We start from the raw sequence: 21,537 nt of genomic DNA, 5'->3' as shown, positions 1-21,537 counted from the left end.
GACTCAGTCAACCTCGTTATCATCACCTTGACCAAGTCTTCATGTATGACATCAATGTAGTCAAGAGTATTAATGTGTAGATTTACTTCCTTGTAAAGCATTTGTAAACCCTTGTACAAACCACTATATAATGTGGTGTTGGCTAATGAGAAATACACACAACTTTCTCACAAATCACTCTCCACATTCTCTTTAGTTTATAACACGTTATCAGCACGATAGTGCTCTCCACCTGAGAAGTCTCTCTCCACCTGAGCTCTCTTTTCCGGCCATCTTTTCCGGCCAGAAAATCTTAAATTCAGGCGTAACTTTAAACCGCCGTATCTCTCAAACCCTGTGGAGCCAGACGACGATCCACCTATCAAACTGAAGCCCAAGACGAGAGGAATCCGTTGCCGAAGACGGCTTGTCGATCCGATCTCTGACGCATCGTGAATAGCATATACAATCCGCGCCGCCGACTCATGGTTTTTCCGGCCAGTTCCTCCACCTCTCTCTCAACCAGCTCATCCGTGGATCAACTCTCTCTCATGGTGGTCCATTCAGATTCTTGTGGTGTAAAATGGTAAACTAATCTATCCATAAAATCTAAGAACACCATTATATTTGAAAAGAAATCTAAGGATCTATATGAATCCATAATATTAAACTTGTTTCTATGATCCATTGATCCATAAGAAACTTGATTCTGAATTATGTTGAATCCATAAAAGTTATAATTCTCTAAAGGTTTTAAGTATCTCAAAAATAGATTAAAATACCTAAAGATCTATATGAATCTTGTTTATAAAAATTTATGAACCATAAACTATTTGAGATAGCTTAAACCTATGGATGCTTTGGCCAATTTACCAGATGTGATAAACATGAATGTATAATCTGGCCAAAACAAAAATCCATGAATCCTTTTCTGTGCCACTTTCGGCCAGATCTCCCAAATTCAGTCAACACATCTATAAAATCGAAATTAAAATCATTCATTGCATATCCTTGACCAATAATTTTTATTTTGTATCTGTCAAGAGTTTTAAAACTTTTCTAAATGCAAAATCAGATTTTATAAACTGAAAATCGATTTTATAAATGCTTGCTTGATTTTATTAATTGCATATCTTTGACTGAAAATGTTTATAAAAGTTTTATAACATATAGTCTTGATTTTAAATTGATATGTCATAAGATAGAATAAATATGCATGAAATCATTTGATCATATAGGTTGATAGCTAAATAATTGAACCAACCTTGAATAGATTTCATATCATATTGAATATTGATCACATAAGTTGATAGTTAATCTTGATCTTTTACCATGCCTGAAATTGATGATTAAAATTATATAGTAATCTTGTTGCATACTTGATAGCATAAGTTTAGTAAAAATTTGAATCATCTTGAATCATCTTGAACCAACTTTGAATGCAATTGTCATATTGTTTAAAAATCCTGATAATAGTTCATATCAATTAAATTGATTCATATTGCTTGCATCTAAATGATTCTCTCTGCTTGCATATAATTAGACCAAATCGGTTTTCATTTAAACTTAGCATGATTGCTTTGATTGAAATTATAAACCTGCCTAAACCGATCGAACATGGATAAGTAAATTGTTAGATCATTCACATATCATGAACTGATCATTTCCATGCATCTTCTTGTCATATAGTTTATTAAGAATTAAGCATCCTTGCTTTTATTAAAATATAAACCTTCCTTGAAACCAATTGATTGAAAATATAATTGAATTTGGTTTAGACATTTGCTGAAAATTATAAATTTTCTTGTCTTGGTTTACCCGGTAAGGGGGGAAAGGAATCGGTTATTATTTTATGATCTTTGAAAACCAAATATCCTCATGCATTAAGAATCACATTTATATTATTTTTGGTCCAATGCTTAGGACAGAACATCTGATTAGTTCTTGAGCCATGCATTTATCATTCGACCATTGTGATTGATTTTCATCCATATTGTGATTGATCCTTATTCAAAATTCTAAAGAGCTTGGAAACCCTATATGAAATTATATACATATATATAATCAATCCAAATATGAATTATAATTAAAAGGATCACTAGATGCAGTGATCAATTGATCATTGTCATACTAGAAATGCTTAAAGCAAATATATTATATGATTTGGGGGAAGCCTTATTAAATCATTATTAAATCATATAAATTAAATCATATAAATTAAGGCTTCTATTGCTTGCATAAATTCTTGATGCTTGAAAGCAATGTTAATTCAGATGTTGAAAATCATCTTGAAATCTAAATCTTGGTGACTATATCTAAATTTCTCACTTTTGAGATAGATACAAGGCGATTTTCTTAATCATAAGCCATCACCTTACTGAAAGTCTCAATGATCAATATCTCACTATTGAGAATCCTCTCGACCTTTGGATAAAACTTAAATCCAGAAATGATCACCATAATACGATGCTATTACCAAAGGTCCTATATGATTTGAGGGACCTAAAGACCCAAGACTATAAGTCTGTGGATGAGTATAACTCGGCTCTATTCATGATAGTTTCATAGTTGAAACTGTGTGGAGAGACTATCACATATGCTGACATGTTAGAGAAGAAATTCTCTACATTCCACAAGCAATGTTTTGCTTCAGCAATAATACCGAGAAAATGGTTCCTCCACATATGCAAATTTAATCTCTTGTTTGTTGCTTGCTAAGCAAAATAATTAGTTACTCATGAGAAATAGTGAGATGAGGCCTCCTGGATTTTAAGGCATTGCCTAAGGCACATACGGCCACAAAGCCATATGAAAGAGTCAAACCATGGCCATGCGAAAGGCCATGGAAAGATGACAAGGGTGTGCGTGGATATCACCTACAACATTAGTCGAGGCCGAGGCCAGGGTTATCAACCTAGCCGTGGGTATAAGTCCGTGGGAATAAGTCCGATTTTAAAAACCCAGGCCTCGACCAAATCTGCTTGCCATCAGTGTGGGATGAATAATCATTGGCCAACCAATGTAAAACTCCCAAACACCTTATTGAACTCTACCAGGAGAGCATATAGGGATAGAACCCTATGGCCCATTGGGTCCATCTAGATGGTGCGAATAATTTCGACCATAAAAATGATGATCAGCTTGAATACGAGACTTCATATTGCCTTAAAGAGGCCAATTAGATTTTGACATCATTTTACTTTGTCTTTATTCTCTATTGTGGACCAAGCCACATTACATTATGAGAAAAAAAATATTTTATTCAAGGTCATGGCTAGTCCAACACTTCTTCACTTTCCACTTGATCAACACTTCTTCTTCCCCTGTTATTGCGTTCTGTCTCTTCTGTCCCACCTTCTCTGGCTCAGTTTCCATCACTCCCTCAGACGTCATCTGTGGTGGAATTGCCACTGTCTCAACTGGCTCCCCGATGATCTTCTTGAGCTGAGATACATGGAATGTGGGGTGTATCTTAGCGTCCGTTGGTAGTTTGAGTTTGTAAGCCACACGTCCCACTCTTGCTAACACTTCAAATGGTCCATAGAATCATGCAGACAGCTTCTCATTGATGCGCTTGGCCATGGATCGTTGCCTGTAGGGGCAGAGCTTCACCAAGACCATATCTCCCACCTCAAACTCTACATCTCTTCGGTGAACGTCTGCTCTCTGTTTCATCATCTGCTGAGATCGATGTAGCTGTTCCTTGATGACTTCCAGCATTCGATCACGCTCCTTTAACTGTTCCTCCAACTCGGCATTTGCAGTAGATCCTTCCTCATATCTTAGCAGTACCGGAGGTTCCCTGCCATATAGAGCCTTGAATGGAGACATCTGTAGCGTGGAGTGATAAGAGGTGTTATAGCTCAGCTCCGCCCACTCCAAGAATTTGGCCCATGTCTTAGGCTTATCGCCCGCGTAGCATCGCAGATATGTCTCCATGCTACGGTTGGTGACCTCCATCTGTCCGTCAGTTTGAGGATGGTAGGCTGTGCTGAAACACAACTTGGACCCTGACAGTTTGAAGAGCTCCTTCCAGAAGAGACTTGTAAAGATCTTGTCCCTGTCCGATATGATCGTACGGGGGAACCCATGTAACCTGATTACTCCCTGAACAAAAGCCTGAGCAATATCTGGCGCCGTGAAAGGGTGTTTGATCTTGATGAAGTGGGCATATTTCGTGAAACGGTCCACCACCACCAGCACTGTATTGTACCCTTCTGATTTAGGGAGTCCCTCCACAAAATCCATGGAGGTGTCTTCCCATACTTGACCAGGAACTGGTAGAGGTTGCAGCAACCCGCCCGAAGCCAGTGTGGAGTACTTTTGTCTTTGACAGGTTTGACACGCCGCCACATATCTTCTGATATCCGTCATCATCCCTTTCCAATTGAACACTTCTCCAATTCTCTTTTGTGTCTTAAGCACCCCGCCGTGACCCGCCATCTTACTGTCGTGATACTCATGCATTATTAGCGCTACCAACGGAGATCCTTTTGGCACTACAAGCTTCCCTTGCCTAAGCAACCTTCCTTGGACCCAGGAGTAGTCAGGATGCCTCGCTGAATCCTCACGTAACTCAGTGATTAGCCTCTGCAACTCCTCATCCTTGTCCACCTCCCCACTGATCTCTTCCAACTGAAGGGCCGTTGGTACTGTCACTGCAAATAGCTCTGCAACTTCAGCTTTCCTTGACAGTGCGTCAGCTGCCTTATTCTCCAATCCCGGCTTGTAAGTGATATCAAACTCGAACCCCAACAACTTGGTTAGCCACTTCTGATATTCTATGTTGATCTCCCTCTGCTCCAACAGGAATTTGAGACTCTTCTGATCTGTCTTGACCAAGAACTTTCTCCCCAATAGATAATGTCTCCACTTTTGCACTGCAAAAACAATTGCCATGAGCTCTCTCTCGTATACTGACTTCAATCTCTATCTCGCAGTAAGAGCTTGGCTAAAATAGGCCACCGGTCTCTGGTGTTGCATCAACACAGCTCCCATCCCTACTCCCGAAGCATCAGATTCAACTATAAAAAGAGTGTCGAAGTCGGGCATTGCCAACACCGGAGCTGTTTCCATCGCTTCTTTCAGTTTAACGAAGGCAACTGTTGCTTCTTCGCCCCATCTGAACTGATCCTTCTGCAACAACGATGTCAACGGTCTTGCGATGCTACCATACCCGAGCACGAACTTCCTATAGTAGCCTGTAAGGCCTAGGAATCCTCTCAGCCCTTTAATGGTTCTAGGCTCAGGCCACTCCACCATTGCCCTTACTTTCTCTGGATCAGCAGCCACGCCTTGAGCAGAGATGATGTGCCCAAGATACTCTACTCTCTCGCTACCAAATTGGCACTTCTTTCTGTTAGTGTAGAGTTGGTTCCTTCGCAGAAGCTGTAGCACCAGCTCCAAATGCTCCTTATGATCCTCCTTTGTCTTGCTATATACTAGAATGTCGTCGAAGAAAACCAGTACAAAGCGACGCAGGTGAGGTCTGAACACGTCGTTCATGAGGGACTGGAAGGTAGCTGGTGCGTTTGATAGCCCAAAGGGCATCACCAAAAACTCGTAGTGGCCGTCGTGCGTCCGAAAAGCTGTTTTGGGAACGTCTTCAGCTTTTACTAAGATCTGGTGATAGCCGGAACGTAAGTCGAGCTTGGAGAAGACTGTTGCCCCGTGAAGTTCGTCTAGAAGCTGGTCAATCATCGGTATCGGATACTTGTCAGCCACGGTTACACGGTTGAGGGCTCGGTAATCGACACATAACCTCCAGCTTCCGTCCTTTTTCTTGACTAGCAACACCGGACTGGAGAAGGGGCTGTTGCTCTCCTTGATGATCCCTGCAGCCAACATCAGACCAATCTGACGCTCAATCTCCGTCTTCTGTGCTTGAGGATATCGGATAGGTCTGACGCTCACCGGGCTTGCCCCTGTCTCTAAGATAATATAGTGTTCCTTCCCTCGCGATGGAGGCAATCCGGTCGGCTCTTGGAACACATCTGCATACTGCTCCGTTACTTCTTGCCACTCAGCTTCCACCGGCGTCGTGGGTGCTGCGACAGAATCTTGCAGTCCTCCATACTCTACGACCATTGCTTCACCTCCCCTCTCCATGGTCCTCCATATGGATTTGAGAGAAACCGCAGCTGAGTGAAGGCTCATATCTCCTTGGAGTAACACCCACTCACCCTCCAGCTTAATCTTCATCGTCTGGAGTTTCCAATTAACTCGAGTCTCTCCCAAGGTATCGAGCCATTGGACCCCTAGGATGACATCAGCTATACCGAGCTCGAGGGGTAGGAAGCTCGTGTGAATCGTGCATTCCTGTAACTTCAGCTCGACGCCATTGATCACTCCTCTGCCCTGAACCTTAACTCCGCATGCTACCATCACGCCATACTTGGTAGTGTTCTAAGCAACCAATCCCAACTTTGCCATCATTTTCTCTGAGATGAAGTTGTGGGAGGCCCCACAGTCGATGAGGACAACCACTGTTTCTCCTCCCAGCTCTCCTCGTAGCTTCATCGTGCGGGAAGAAGACAGACCGACGACAGAGCTGATCGAGACCTCTGCTACTACCGCCTCGACCTCGTCTTCTTCCTCTGTCTCTGTTGGCTCCTCCTCGAATACTTCCTCGCTGCCATCGTTGTACATAACCAGCACGGTCAACTCCGGCTTTGGACACTTATGGTTCCGGTGGTACTTCTCATCGCACCGGAAACACAGCCCCGCAGCCCTCCGTTGCTCGATCTCCGCTGGGGTAAGGCGGCGGAACGGCGCCTTAACCTATTGTGATACATCGTTGTTTTCCCGGCGTCTCCTTTGTCTTTCTTTACCAATGGGCTCTGATTGTAGTTGGGTTTAGACTTTTGAAAACCAGGCCCATTGGAACTCGTTCGGTTAAGGAATGTGGAGCTTCCAGCGTTGTTGGGCTTGGAATTTCGGCCCGTTGAGCCCCCATAGGGTTTTGTCTCATCGTCGTCGTCTTCCTCCCAAGCCTCAACTTTTCGAGTAACCTTCATCATTTTCTGCAACATCGTCACTTCAAACATCCTTACGCCGGCCCTTATCTTGGATTTCAGGCCGGACATAAACGCCATTTTCAACATTGCGTCTGTGACCTCTGGTGCGTTCGTCGCCAGTGAGATGAACTCTCGACAGAACTCCTTGACGGAACCATCTTGTCGGAGCCTCAAGAGTCTCTCGCCAGCTGACGTATCCTTCATAGACGAATACTGTTCCAGCACCCTCTCTTTCATGTGATTCCAACTCCGAAATGGGTCTCTGTCTCGCTCCCAACGATACCAGAGTAACGCGTCTTCCACGAAACACATTCGGACAGCCTTCAGCTGCTCCTCCGTGAACTCGCTGAGCTCGAAGTACTGTTCCGCCCTCAGCCCCCAACTATCAGCTTGCTCGCCGTTGAACAGTGGTAGCTCCAGTTGGTCGGTAAGCGACTTCCCTCTGTCCCTACCACAGTGGTAGCTCTCCGTCTGGTTAGATCCCTGCGAGCAAGAACCCTTCCTCTCCGACCCTTCCTCTTGTATCGGGGCCGGTTTCCTAGTCGGAACTTGGCTGGTTTCTTCCGTCACCGGTGTTCGTTCCTCCTCGGCTGGTGTCTCCTCCACCTGATGAGCCTTTCCTTTGGCGACTTCGAGCGAACGAGCTTGCTCCCTCAACTGCTCGTCCTTCTCCTGCTCCCATCGCCCAAAGAAAGCACTCATCTGTTGCTGCATCGTTGACAAGGTCTGTTCCATCGTGTCGACCTTCATCAAGCTCTGCTCCAGGAGAGTGATGCGGCCCATCTGTTGCTGCATCTGTTCCGCGGTTTGTTCTGCGTCGGTTTTCTTAGGGGGCATCTTGTCCTTCGGATCTACAAGCTCTGATACCAATTTGATAGGAACAACCTATCTATTTGTATGAACTCTTGTGATAAAAAGAAAGTACTACTTTATTGATAGGTTTAAGCCAAGTTACACAGAGATGTTAAGGACTCTCTTCTCCTACTACAACTTGACCAAACAAATGATAACAAAGACATACCCTCTACTACTTTATTTATAGTGCCTAAGACTCATGTGAATGCCCACAACTATCTTGTGAGTCACAACAGGACACTACTTCCCCCACGCCATGTATCCTTCTCCATATAGCACATGACCTCTTTATTCCTTTAGTCCTTCCTCCTAATACTCCAAACTCCAAATAATCCAAACTCAAGACAGCTGTGCTGTTTTACCGTTACTCTTTGGCTTGGCCTCTTCTCTTGTACTGATAGATGATTGGAGGATGCTGTGCTCCATACGTATCACTTTCATCGACTTGTGACAGAATAGACTGCTCAAGGTCTTCGCAAGTGAGAACAGGTGGAGCAGCTGTTACTGACTTACTCGCGGAACTGTTGCTTAACTTATCAATGTTTTTAGTGGCATGGCCTTGATCCTTCGAAGCTTTTGTGTCAAAGGTTTGCAACTTATCTGCACTTTGAAGTAGTGACAGTAAGCCTCCTGGTGGCCTGCTGGATGGGAGATCTTCGACTGGCTTGTTATCTGCACCGATTAAAACTTTTTTTTTTTTTAAAGAGATGTTGCATTATCGTTTTTTGTATCATATCACTCAGCATATCATTCAGTGGATGATTGATTACCTTCTTCAAGAAATAGATGTGCGAACTTTGACGATTTAACAGTCTGAGGGCTCCGTGTCTCTTCTACTCTTTCAACAATTTTCTACAAGGATGTCTGACATTCGTCAGTTTAAGTGAGATTATTCGAATTCCAAGCAATGAAACATGAACGTTATTTCCTGAGTAAAAAAGCATTCGAAACTTTTTTTATATAACACATGGACCATTGTTTGGTTACTAATACATCAGAATTAATTATGCATCGGCCCCAAAATGGAAGTGCATATCAAATCCAGATAACATAAGGATAGCATAAATGCAAAAGCTATCATGGGAGCAAAAATTTAAGTTTTCAGGGAAAATGAGTTAACTGAAATTAGATAGGAGAAAAGATCACCTGGGTAATACTAGAGTCACCACTATTCAAATTTATAGCGGTGTCGAATATCTTATCCAGAATTGATGGCCCATTCGAAATCTCCAAGCTTTTCTTCTGGTCCAACTTCACTGTAGCCTGCTCAAATTTTCTAGGATATCCTGGAACCTCAGCAGCAGTTGAGATGGAGGAAAGCTTTTCAAAACTTTTGTCCTTATTAACTGTATTATGTGTAGATATTCCTAGAAATGAGGACAAAGTAACAGCATGTTCACTTGTGTCACCGGAGTTGACACGGACAGCTTCATCTTCTACCAGCATCTCACCGGAGCCTATCTTAAATACTGAGGGTTTTTCTCCATTCGTTCCATTTACCATATTAATGCCTTTGGGATTCAAAGGACTATGCTCATGTTGAGACGTTTCAGCCTGCAAATAGCGTGGATAATCAGTAAATAAATGGTGCGACAAAAGATAAGAGGATGGACTTATAAACTGTTTTGCAAATTCAAGTATAAATCACAGAATACATCCAAACAAAACATTTACAAGGAAAAGATAAACCAAAACGAAAAGGGTCACCAAAGTCAAACTTCAATTCTGACTGATTAGCAGGAAATGAATGATCAAATAAAACCAACGAAGTAGTAACTGAGGAATTAGCTTTCTTCTAGAACATATCAATGACATCAATGAAGTAGTATTTTCAAGAATAAGCTGTCGTAGCATGAGAATTTGAAAAAAAATTACAACTAATTGTGCTCATTTTCTTGTATGGAATTCAAAAAACATAAAATAATAATAGAGTAGATATACCTTTATAAATGGAGCAAAAAAATTTGAAAATCAATATGCAAACAAATATGAAAATTTCATGGAACACACTACTGGGTTCATGTGTCAGAAAGACAGCAACTTACTTGAGGTTTGTCCCCTTGCTTTCTTTCCAAAACTGTGCTTGCAAAACCAGGAGGTACAGACGGTCTGAGTGCATTACTCTGAGAGGAAAAGAGTGGTTATTAGAACCAGAAAATGATGGATTGTTGTTGACTTCCCCGCTTCTACTTTGGTGCTCTTTTTCATCTTTGGACTCCCCAAGCAGTTCAGTAAAATCAAAGTCGTTTTTACGTAAATCTGGAATACTTTCTGATGTTCCTTCCTCAACAACTCAAAAGAAGCTGATATGAAGTTAAAATTGTCAATTAAAGATTGGCATAAACACGCATGTGGAAAGAGTTAACTATTATATAGATTTAAGTGAATATACCTCTTCTTTTTCTTTCTTCTTCAGCTCTATCTTCGTTTGTAGAGTCAGAAGAACCAAACGTCTCATCATTTAATGAGTCTCTAGTGTCACGTCGAGTGTAAGGTGCCCCTACATATGCACAGGAGAGGTTCAGGAACTCATGATACCCAGGAGCAGCATTCAGCAATCAGTAATACTAAGGACTATCCAAACTGGCTAAAAAGGAAAAGTGGGCAGTTAACCTTGTATGGGCGAGGAGGATGGTAAGGTTCATTGGTTCTACTCAGCTGATACGAGTCATTAGATTGAGGTCTGGGCCCAGAAGGCTTCGGGAAAGAACCTTTGCCTAGAAGTCCATCATGCTCCGGTGATTGCCAAGGCCTCCGAGATGGCATGCCAGAACGCCTTCCAGGCTCTCCTAACAAAATATACACTTCAATATCAAGTTTATCAATTATCAAGAAGAAGAAGAAGAAGAGGTTACCTGGGTCCCGGTCAGAATGTGAATCAGCATCTTTATCAGTCCAGCCACCAGAGCGCCCTTCCCATCTTCCATGACTGCCGCGAGAGTTACTACCAAATTCACCCCTGGCTCTGGTGGGAGGTGATGAACTATAGTCATTCCGCCTCAGGCCGTGGGTAACAAAATCGCCAGGTGAAGGATCTTGGGAGTCACTGCACATTTAAAGAGTGTACAGAGAGCTCTCTAAACCATATACATAATACGAGTACACGGATCATATATTAAAAAATCCTAAAAGTACATTTCAGATAAAATATAGACTAACCGCAAGAGTAAATCATTAAATTCACTTGGAAGATTTGGAAGCTTCTTACAAACATCTTTATCGCTTAAGGATAATAGAAACTCTCTCGTGTATGAAACTCTTGGTTTCCTGATTCAACCCAAAAAAGAAAAAAAAATTAGCAATAAGCAGGTCTGTCAAACATAGTAAAGAGAGGATCAGATCAAACACACTTACTTATTGGATTCATCATTGGTTCCGAAAAGTTGATCCATGGGAAACTATGGTTCATCAGCTATACTCACCAGCCACAAGAACTTAGCTGGAAAAGAAACACCACCACTATATGTGTCTCGAGTTGCTCTCTACTGTTATAATTTGGATATTACAGAGCCTGAAGTTAAATCAAAAGAGACCGCATGATCCAGGTCGAAGCTATATATATGTACAGTAAGAAGGTTCCAAGAAAGAAAGCTAGCTTAGCATAAAGTCCAGAAGGCTAGTCTCGTCAGTCATTGGAAACCTGATTTGTTACACAAGGACTCTACCAATCCATCGGAAATTATAAACAGCAAAGACCAACGCGGGGAGGAAGGAGCAACTGGGAAAACAAAATTAGGGTTTCGATCTGCAGAAAATATATACTGTATATTTCACTCTTCCCACAATTTGATCTATTGACGACGATACAAGGAAGATCCAAGGGAGAAGTCTAGAGACGTAAAAAAAAAAAAAAAGTCTAGAGACGTAAAACCTGTTAAGAAGACTGACAATCCACGCCCCCGCTTTCCACTATTTGTTTTTTTTCGTATTATTCGGACCGTTTCCTCAAACTTCCAAGAATTACAGAAAACCTTTTTATGTTTTTTAGTTTTGCTATTTCTACCCATGACAACTACTTCAATTCTTCCACCAATATACAAAGGATAGTAAGATGCATCCCTCATATACACTCACAATTTTTACAAAACAAAATATTATTCCGTTCTGAAAATTTATCGTCTGATTCATTGGATAAAACAGCAAAATCTTTTCACAGGAACATCTAATACATTAATTGTTCTATTCATGTATGGTTAGGTGCTTCTAGTACATTGATTGTTCTATTCATGTTTGTTTTTCATACCATCTCTGGTTTGATAAATGGAATATATACAAAGAAAAGTCTCTTATTTTTTGATAATCAACTAATATATTCATTTTTCCCTTTCCTTTGTCTTTAACATTAAAATGATGTGTCTGCTCCAACAACGCTAGAGGAAGACTGACGTTCAAAGAAGAAACTTCTAAGTCTTTCAAAGAAGAAACTAGTTCATACTCTTGGGTTCAGCGATCCTCTCATTCATCTTGTGTACAATGAGATAGTAATCCAAGAGACACATGGTACAAACCTTATGCTTACGTCTGTATCATGCCCCCGGAGGAAGGTATCAAGCTTTTAACAAGGACTCGGTGAGGAAAGAGAAACAACTAAAGCCTCTGACGATTAATGATCAAGGTGTGAAGGATACGGTTGCTTACAAGGAGTCGGGAACAGGGCCAGCTCTTATGGCTGCTAAGCCTCAATCAGTAGAAGAGAGCTCGAATACCTTTGATGCTAAGCTGAAGAGCAAGGCTGAGCATACTGGTATTAATGGTAACAATGTAACATTTAGGCCATTCTCCGGATATGGTGCTCTTAGTTCACGTGATGAATAAAAGGCCGCAGCAGATGATCTCATTCCTTCCTATCTAATCTACTAAAGTACAACTAGTATTTAACCATGGATTTTCCATAAAATTACATAAAATGCCACTGTCGTTAAGATTATTTCTTTAATACATTATTAAGAAGTTTTTTGTCGCTTAACAACAGCCCATGACCAGCCCATTCTCATATAAATTGATATTACAAATTTAGCCCATTCTCATATAAATTGATATTACAAATTTACACGTATTTTGATGTAACTGAATCACACAAAATCATTGTCTTCAAAACCAGTAGTATACCAACTGAAATCAATCATTTATAAACCAGACCTTTTAAACCCAATTAATTATAATCCATATATATATATAGTACACCATTAGTACAAAGGAAAAAATTAAAGTGAAATCGAATATTTATACGATCATGGGTCAAGCTCTAGAAATAAACAAAAACGACGCAAGAATATTATTAACAAAATTTATTTTAGTAGAAACTATAGTTCCAAATATGTTTATATATTTTATGTATTTATAAATTAATTTTCTTTGTTTTTAAGGGATGGTAAGATTTTGAAATTGAAAAAAATTATGATCCACTTCTATATTATTTTAATTAGAAAATTTAAATTTTATATCAAACAATTTTATTAAACTTTTATTATAACTACAGAGACTAATTTTCAATCTAAATTTATATTTAAATACTACAAATACATCATTTAATTTTAAAAAAATAAAATTTTAAAATAAATACCCGCCCGAACGGGCGGGTCAAGATCTAGTGATCCACTTAAAACAGATGCTCTCAATGAAGATGACCGGCTGAATGATGAGCAACCAGCTGATGAGGATATGCAAGATGTTGTCAACTGTAATGAGTTAATGTTGATAGATGAAAATGATCTATTGGGTGACGAGCTTAAATGTTTGGATGATCTAGATCAAGATGACCGGGAAAGATCAAGGTGAGCCCTGTTCGTTTGGTTGCCGCCGGTTTCAGCGTCAGCGTCGGCGTCGGCGTCGGCGTCAGCGGCTGCGTCAAACTCGTTTAATCTGATGTTCGTTTTATAGACGCCGACGCTGACGCCGACACCGACGCCGACGCTGATTGTTGTTCGTTTCGAAGACGCAGGAAATTGATGCAGCCGCAGGACGCCGACGCATGACGCTGTTTTAGGTTGTTCCTTTGGTTAACGCTGCGACTATTTTCATTTATTCATATTTTATTTTTAAAAATTTGTAAAATTATATTTTAAACAAATAAAATGTAGTTTAAATATATTTACATCCATAAGAATATTATGTTTAATTGCTAATAAATTTTTGGTCAAATATAAAAATATTTGATGTCACAAATCATAAGCTAAATAAAAATAAAAATAATACATCAAACTACTTTATAATCATAATCAATCATATTAAAAATTATACGGAAGTAAATATGATAAAATCATACATTTAATTTTCGAAATTATCAATTCAAACAAATAAGGCAAATATGTTTTACAGATAAAAGAAATATGAAATTAAGTTGGTTGATAAAAAAAAATATTACAGCAAGTCTTACAAAAAAAACCAAATCATTAACTAAAACATGATTTAGTATGGTAAACGACCTCTACCAAATCCATTTGTGATATTATCATGCAAAGCCTCCATTACTGTATCACCTCTCGGTTCATATTCAATATGTCCACCACCATCATCATCATCACCTTCTTCTTCTTCTTCTTCTACTCCAACATCAACATTTTCCCATTCTAAAAAATCTTGATCATCCCGATGTGAATCACGTATGAAGTTGTGTAACGCCATCGTCGCTGTCACCAACTTAGGGCCTGACTGGTGTAACCGCAGCGGTTGCGGTTGCGGTTGCGGGAGTTTGCGGGTGCGGGTGGTTGCGATTTTAAGCGTTTTTTAGAGATTTGTACGACTGGTATAGCTGTTAGAAATTGTTGCGTTTGCGGGACTCTTATGACTGGTAAACTACAAAACGCAACATCTGTTAAATAATAATTTAACAATATTTACATTTTATGTAATTATAAAAATATTAAAAATCATAATAATATGATAAATATAAAATTTATATTTATAAAATCATATTATTCAATTTAAAAATTTATAGAAAATATTTTAGTTTTGAATTTTATAATATAAATTGAAATATAATATGAATACATTTTACAATTTCTATTATTTCAATTGAAAATTTTTATTGGATATTTTTAGTATTATTTTTATTTATTCTGTTTTTAAAGAAAAAAAATTTACCCTCCCGCAACCGCCCGCAACCGCAAACGCTAGCTGGAACCAGCTTTTGATTTTAAGAGGTTCGGAGCGGTTTGAAGCGATTTGTAGCGTTTTCTGTGATTGTTTCGAAACGCCAACAACCGCTATAAACCGCAAAAGCTGCGTTTGCGGGTGGTAGCGGGAAAACCAGTCGGCACCTTAATCCACTTGACCAGACCATACTTTGGATGCTTACGGTCCAAAATCCTCCATTTTGCTTTCCATACTCCAAATGTCCTCTCAATGTATGATCGCAGACTTGAATGCCTTTTGTTAAACAGCTCTCGTGCACTAACTGGTGGTCCTCCTCTCTGAAATTGAGGAATATGATATCGCATATTACGATGCGGACCAAGATACCCTGTCCTGGTCGAGTATCCGGAATCAACTAAGTAGTACTTTCCAGGAGGAGGATGTGGGAAAGAAGCCTCATTCCTCGCACAATGAGTCAAGACCTTTGAATCATGTGCTCTACCAGGTACTCCGACATATGCATATATGAACTTCATATCGAAGTTACATATAGCAAGAACATTCATTGTAACTCCTTTTCTACCATTATAGGCTTCTGCATTCTGACTTGGAGGACGAACCGGGACATGCGTTCCATCAAGTGCTCCGACACAATCTTTGAAATGAGGCCAATACTGACGATCATTCCTCACAACAGGACTTACTCTTTCAAACTCGCCTTCTTGTGGTCTTAGTGTATCTGCTGCAAACTTGAGAAGAGCACTCAAGACATCATCAAGCTTTCTTTGTACCGTATCCAATGATCTTTGATACCTTGAAGCAATAACCCGCTTAGTCTTATCTTGACCAACAACCTCAAGAAACATTGCAACAGATTCCTCAAGGTAGACATTGTGAGACTCTTTCAATCCATATTGCTCAGTTAGCAACTTACACAAAGCTTTAAAAGTTCTCTGATGCATCCGAAGAATGTCATAGCACTGCTGATCAGATTCATACATAAGCTGTTGAACATAACGCCATCCTGCTCCTCTATCTGTTCGATGACTCACTCTCTCAGTAGCCACATCAAACAAACCAAGCTCATCGTCATAATCACCATCCTCATCTTCCAATATCCATCTTTTAATCATCTGCAAAACATTGAATATAATCATAATCAGACTTAAACTTAAGTAATAGTAACAGTTTTAGTGACAACAAGCTATAATAAAAGTAACAAGCGACCATATCAAACTTAAACTTAAGTTCCATATATATATAAAGCCATAAAAGTAACAAGTTTCATACAGAGATCAGACCAACAAGATAACAAAAGAAGACTAGTCCTAAGCTCCATACTAGTCAATTAAAACGCTTTTTCTTAGTCCTAAGCTCTAGAAATTTAATTTTAGCTTCATCTGTTTTCATTGTAACAAAGGCCCTACGGTTCTCTTCACTATCTATAAGCAGTTCCATTGCTGCTTCATACAATGGCGACCACTCTTCCACTCCGGGAAGTGCAGACAAAATCTCTAGCACATTCTCAATGGAGATCACTCTCTGTCTCTCTTCACGCTCCACTCTCTGTCTCTCTTCACGCTCCAACATCTGCTCCGCTATCCTATTCTTCACCACGATAGCATCAGTCCTTTTGTCACAAGCTTCTACAACCATGTCTTTCTCCTTACGCCTTCTTTTTGCTCTTGAACTTCCGCCGGAATGAGTCTGAGCTGCTGGCTGAGTTTGGCGTTGGGTTTGTGTCTGAGCTGGTGGCTGAGTTTCTGTCTCCAATGCTTGAGGTTCTGCTGCTGGCTGAGAATCAGCTTCCTCATCACCATCATCTCCACCCACTCTAGAGTTCAAACTTGCTTCTCCATGTTGAGCACTCCATCCTTCAGCTCCAGTTATTACTACGCCACCAAATTCTGCTTCATACATATCCATGTTGTCAATCTCTTTGCACGCGGATTTTCTAATCCCAGGACACTCCTGTATAACAAAAAAAAAGCAATGATCAGTCACAAGCATACAAAAAAAAGCAATAATCACTTAACAACTAAGTTCACATAAGAGAATGTGTAACTGACCTTTTCACGTTCATTCCACCAATCATCTGACATGAGAATTCTTCCCATGTGGTCATACCCAAGCCATGTCCTGTTTTGAGTCAGCGCCTTAATCTTGATGTATTTCTTCCTACTGGTGTCGTACTTGTTCTTAAAGTCCCTCTTCCAATCGGAAAATCCCTTCTTAAACCTCAGCTCAAATGCATCCATGATGTTCTTTTTCCCTACTTTATTCATGCATGTAGCACTCTTATTTCCTTTTCTTCTCTCTTCCGCGTACAGTTGAAAAAAATACCTAGTTTCCTCGGGAGTCCAGGTCTAAAACACACCAAACAATTCTCAATAAAACTTAAACACAAAAGAACAGGCAAGAGATAAGTATATTCTCAAACACAGACCTAAAGACAGTTCCATACAACCTAAAGACAGTTCCAGACAACCAGACAGTTCCATCTTAAACTAAAGCAACTCCACGTGAATAAAGAAAGACTAATGTGAGAGAGCCTTACATCTTTTGCCATCTTAAGAAGTGAGAGGAACAACGTCAGAGAGTGAGCTTGAGAGTGTGAGGTTAAGTGTGAGCCTGCAAAAAAAAAATATCTGTCATGTATAATTTCACATCACACGAGTACGTATCACAAACTTTAAGTGCAAGAAGCAACCACAACTTCAAAACGAGTCTTGAGTAAACTGAAGACCTGTGTTACAAGAATCAAAAACACAACACATGTAACTCAGAGAGGAACCTTACAAGAGTGTGAGCTTGAGAGAGAGAGCTGAGTAATGCTTGAGAGAGAGAGAGAGAGAGAGTCTGAGTGAACATTAACAGTTCACGTAAGAGTCCATTCAACTCATCAAACAGAAATACTACAAAACAACAACAACTTTACAAACAGAACAAAACAACAGACCTCGAGAGATGTTTGACGGGGAGAGAAAGAGAGAGCTGATGAGTGTGAGCTTGAGAAGAGAGCACCTGCAAAAAAAAAACAGAAAAGGAACAAACTTTAATACTCAATACATCATCAACAAGTTCAGACAAGACCAAACTCAATACATCATCAACAAGTTAATATTTGAGAGTGATGACACCTTGAGAGAGTGCTAAGAGGGTCGTCGAGAGCTTGGCAGAGAGTGAGAGAGTGAGAGCCTGAGGGGTCTGAACAGAATGAAGAGGTGAGTCCCGTTGGTTTCCAGATGGAGTGATGAAGAGTGAGCTCGAGATGGAGAGAGAGAGAGAGAGAGCACGAGATGGAGAGATGGAGAGATGGAGAGAGCACTAGATGGAGAGATGGAGAGAGCACGAGATGGAGAGAGAGCTCGAGATGGGGAGAGAGCACGAGATGGAGAGAGAGAGATGGAGATCTAGAGGTCTGTGAGAAGAGGTCTGTGAGAAGCGTTAAATGGAGGAGAAGAGTAGCGGCTGCGTCATATGTTAGGTTTTTTTTGTAAATAATGAATTAGGTTAAGGGTAAAATTGTAAATAAGGTAAGAAAACGCAGATTTTTTGACGCTGACGCTGTTTTTTCGGCGTCTGACGCTGGACGCTGCGTCTGACGCTGGACGCTGGACGCCGATCCCTGCGTCGACGAAACGAACAAGCGTTATACGAAAAGCATTGTCGCAGACGCTGACGCCGGACCTGCGTGGACCAAACGAACAGCACTTATTTGTTTTTTTTTTGTATTATTCGGACCGTTTCCTCAAACTTTCCAAGAATTACAGAAAACCTTTTTATGTTTTTTAGTTTTGCTATTTCTACCCATGACAACTACTTCAATTCTTCCACCAATATACAAAGGATAGTAAGATGCATCCCTCATATACACTCACAATTTTTACAAAACAAAATATTATTCCGTTCTGAAAATTTATCGTCTGATTCATTGGATAAAACAGCAAAATCTTTTCACAGGAACATCTAATACATTAATTGTTCTATTCATGTATGGTTAGGTGCTTCTAGTACATTGATTGTTCTATTCATGTTTGTTTTTCATACCATCTCTGGTTTGATAAATGGAATATATACAAAGAAAAGTCTCTTATTTTTTGATAATCAACTAATATATTCATTTTTCCCTTTCCTTTGTCTTTAACATTAAAATGATGTGTCTGCTTCAACAACGCTAGAGGAAGACTGACGTTCAAAGAAGAAACTTCTAAGTCTTTCAAAGAAGAAACTAGTTCATACTCTTGGGTTCAGCGATCCTCTCATTCATCTTGTGTACAATGAGATAGTAATCCAAGAGACACATGGTACAAACCTTATGCTTACGTCTGTATCATGCCCCCGGAGGAAGGTATCAAGCTTTTAACAAGGACTCGGTGAGGAAAGAGAAACAACTAAAGCCTCTGACGATTAATGATCAAGGTGTGAAGGATACGGTTGCTTACAAGGAGTCGGGAACAGGGCCAGCTCTTATGGCTGCTAAGCCTCAATCAGTAGAAGAGAGCTCGAATACCTTTGATGCTAAGCTGAAGAGCAAGGCTGAGCATACTGGTATTAATGGTAACAATGTAACATTTAGGCCATTCTCCGGATATGGTGCTCTTAGTTCACGTGATGAATAAAAGGCCGCAGCAGATGATCTCATTCCTTCCTATCTAATCTACTAAAGTACAACTAGTATTTAACCATGGATTTTCCATAAAATTACATAAAATGCCACTGTCGTTAAGATTATTTCTTTAATACATTATTAAGAAGTTTTTTGTCGCTTAACAACAGCCCATGACCAGCCCATTCTCATATAAATTGATATTACAAATTTATCCCATTCTCATATAAATTAATATTACAAATTTACACGTATTTTGATGTAACTGAATCACACAAAATCATTGTCTTCAAAACCAGTAGTATACCAACTGAAATCAATCATTTATAAACCAGACCTTTTAAACCCAATTAATTATAATCCATATATATATATAGTACACCATTAGTACAAAGGAAAAAATTAAAGTGAAATCGAATATTTATACGATCATGGGTCAAGCTCTAGAAATAAACAAAAACGACGCAAGAATATTATTAACAAAATTTATTTTAGTAGAAACTATAGTTCCAAATATGTTTATATATTTTATGTATTTATAAATTAATTTTCTTTGTTTTTAAGGGATGGTAAGATTTTGAAATTGAAAAAAATTATGATCCACTTCTATATTATTTTAATTAGAAAATTTAAATTTTATATCAAACAATTTTATTAAACTTTTATTATAACTACAGAGACTAATTTTCAATCTAAATTTATATTTAAATACTACAAATACATCATTTAATTTTTTAAAAAAATAAAATTTTAAAATAAATACCCGCCCGAACGGGCGGGTCAAGATCTAGTGATCCACTTAAAACAGATGCTCTCAATGAAGATGACCGGCTGAATGATGAGCAACCAGCTGATGAGGATATGCAAGATGTTGTCAACTGTAATGAGTTAATGTTGATAGATGAAAATGATCTATTGGGTGACGAGCTTAAATGTTTGGATGATCTAGATCAAGATGACCGGGAAAGATCAAGGTGAGCCCTGTTCGTTTAGTTGCCGCCGGTTTCAGCGTCAGCGTCGGCGTCGGCGTCGGCGTCAGCGGCTGCGTCAAACTCGTTTAATCTGATGTTCGTTTTATAGACGCCGACGCTGACGCCGACACCGACGCCGACGCTGATTGTTGTTCGTTTCGAAGACGCAGGAAATTGATGCAGCCGCAGGACGCCGACGCATGACGCTGTTTTAGGTTGTTCCTTTGGTTGACGCTGCGACTATTTTCATTTATTCATATTTTATTTTAAAAAATTTGTAAAATTATATTTTAAACAAATAAAATGTAGTTTAAATATATTTACATCCATAAGAATATTATGTTTAATTGCTAATAAATTTTTGGTCAAATATAAAAATATTTGATGTCACAAATCATAAGCTAAATAAAAATAAAAATAATACATCAAACTACTTTATAATCATAATCAATCATATTAAAAAATTATACGGAAGTAAATATGATAAAATCATACATTTAATTTTCGAAATTATCAATTCAAACAAATAAGGCAAATATGTTTTACAGATAAAAGAAATATGAAATTAAGTTGGTTGATAAAAAAAATATTACAGCAAGTCTTACAAAAAAAACCAAATCATTAACTAAAACATGATTTAGTATGGTAAACGACCTCTACCAAATCCATTTGTGATATTATCATGCAAAGCCTCCATTACTGTATCACCTCTCGGTTCATATTCAATATGTCCACCACCATCATCATCATCACCTTCTTCTTCTTCTTCTACTCCAACATCAACATTTTCCCATTCTAAAAAATCTTGATCATCCCGATGTGAATCACGTATGAAGTTGTGTAACGCCATCGTCGCTGTCACCAACTTAATCCACTTGACCAGACCATACTTTGGATGCTTACGGTCCAAAATCCTCCATTTTGCTTTCCATACTCCAAATGTCCTCTCAATGTATGATCGCAGACTTGAATGCCTTTTGTTAAACAGCTCTTGTGCACTAACTGGTGGTCCTCCTCTCTGAAATTGAGGAAT

General features: G+C 39.3%; 2 protein-coding genes and 1 pseudogene across 2 annotated transcripts; all 3 read right to left on the bottom strand.

Moving 5' to 3' along the window:
• Window positions 1-7,906: 7,906 nt before the first annotated feature.
• Window positions 7,907-12,349, bottom strand: LOC108830743 (uncharacterized; annotated as a pseudogene).
• Window positions 12,350-14,258: 1,909 nt separating this feature from the next.
• LOC108830744 (uncharacterized) lies at window positions 14,259-16,057 on the bottom strand. Its single transcript, XM_057004110.1, has 2 exons — window positions 15,100-16,057; window positions 14,259-14,419 (listed from the first exon to the last, which is right to left on the bottom strand). The coding sequence occupies exons 1-2, from the start codon at window positions 16,055-16,057 to the stop codon at window positions 14,259-14,261; spliced, it is 1,119 nt and encodes a 372-aa protein (XP_056860090.1).
• Window positions 16,058-16,268: 211 nt separating this feature from the next.
• On the bottom strand, window positions 16,269-17,593 carry LOC130508547 (uncharacterized). The gene is made up of 2 exons (XM_057004109.1): window positions 16,994-17,593; window positions 16,269-16,895 (listed from the first exon to the last, which is right to left on the bottom strand). Exons 1-2 carry the CDS (start codon window positions 17,207-17,209, stop codon window positions 16,269-16,271), a joined length of 843 nt encoding a protein of 280 aa, XP_056860089.1. The 5' UTR covers window positions 17,210-17,593.
• Window positions 17,594-21,537: the final 3,944 nt, after the last annotated feature.

The sequence above is a fragment of the Raphanus sativus genome, chromosome 2 (assembly GCF_000801105.2).
Source record: "Raphanus sativus cultivar WK10039 chromosome 2, ASM80110v3, whole genome shotgun sequence".
Classification (NCBI taxonomy): Eukaryota; Viridiplantae; Streptophyta; class Magnoliopsida; order Brassicales; family Brassicaceae; genus Raphanus; species Raphanus sativus.
Note: the sequence above shows the minus strand (reverse complement) of the source record. Positions and strands in the feature narration are given on the sequence as shown.

Bases quoted from the DNA above. Each gene is read 5' to 3' on its own strand.
- LOC130508547 (XM_057004109.1), bottom strand. From the start codon at position 17,209: ATGAATAAAGTAGGGAAAAAGAACATCATGGATGCATTTGAGCTGAGG. The intron at 16,896-16,993 runs GTCAGTTACACA...TTTGTTATACAG, and splicing joins GGTGGAATGAACGTGAAAAG to GAGTGTCCTGGGATTAGAAA.
- LOC108830744 (XM_057004110.1), bottom strand. From the start codon at position 16,057: ATGATTAAAAGATGGATATTGGAAGATGAGGATGGTGATTATGACGAT. The intron at 14,420-15,099 runs GTTTTCCCGCTA...AAGATTTTTTAG, and splicing joins GTGGATTAAGGTGCCGACTG to AATGGGAAAATGTTGATGTT.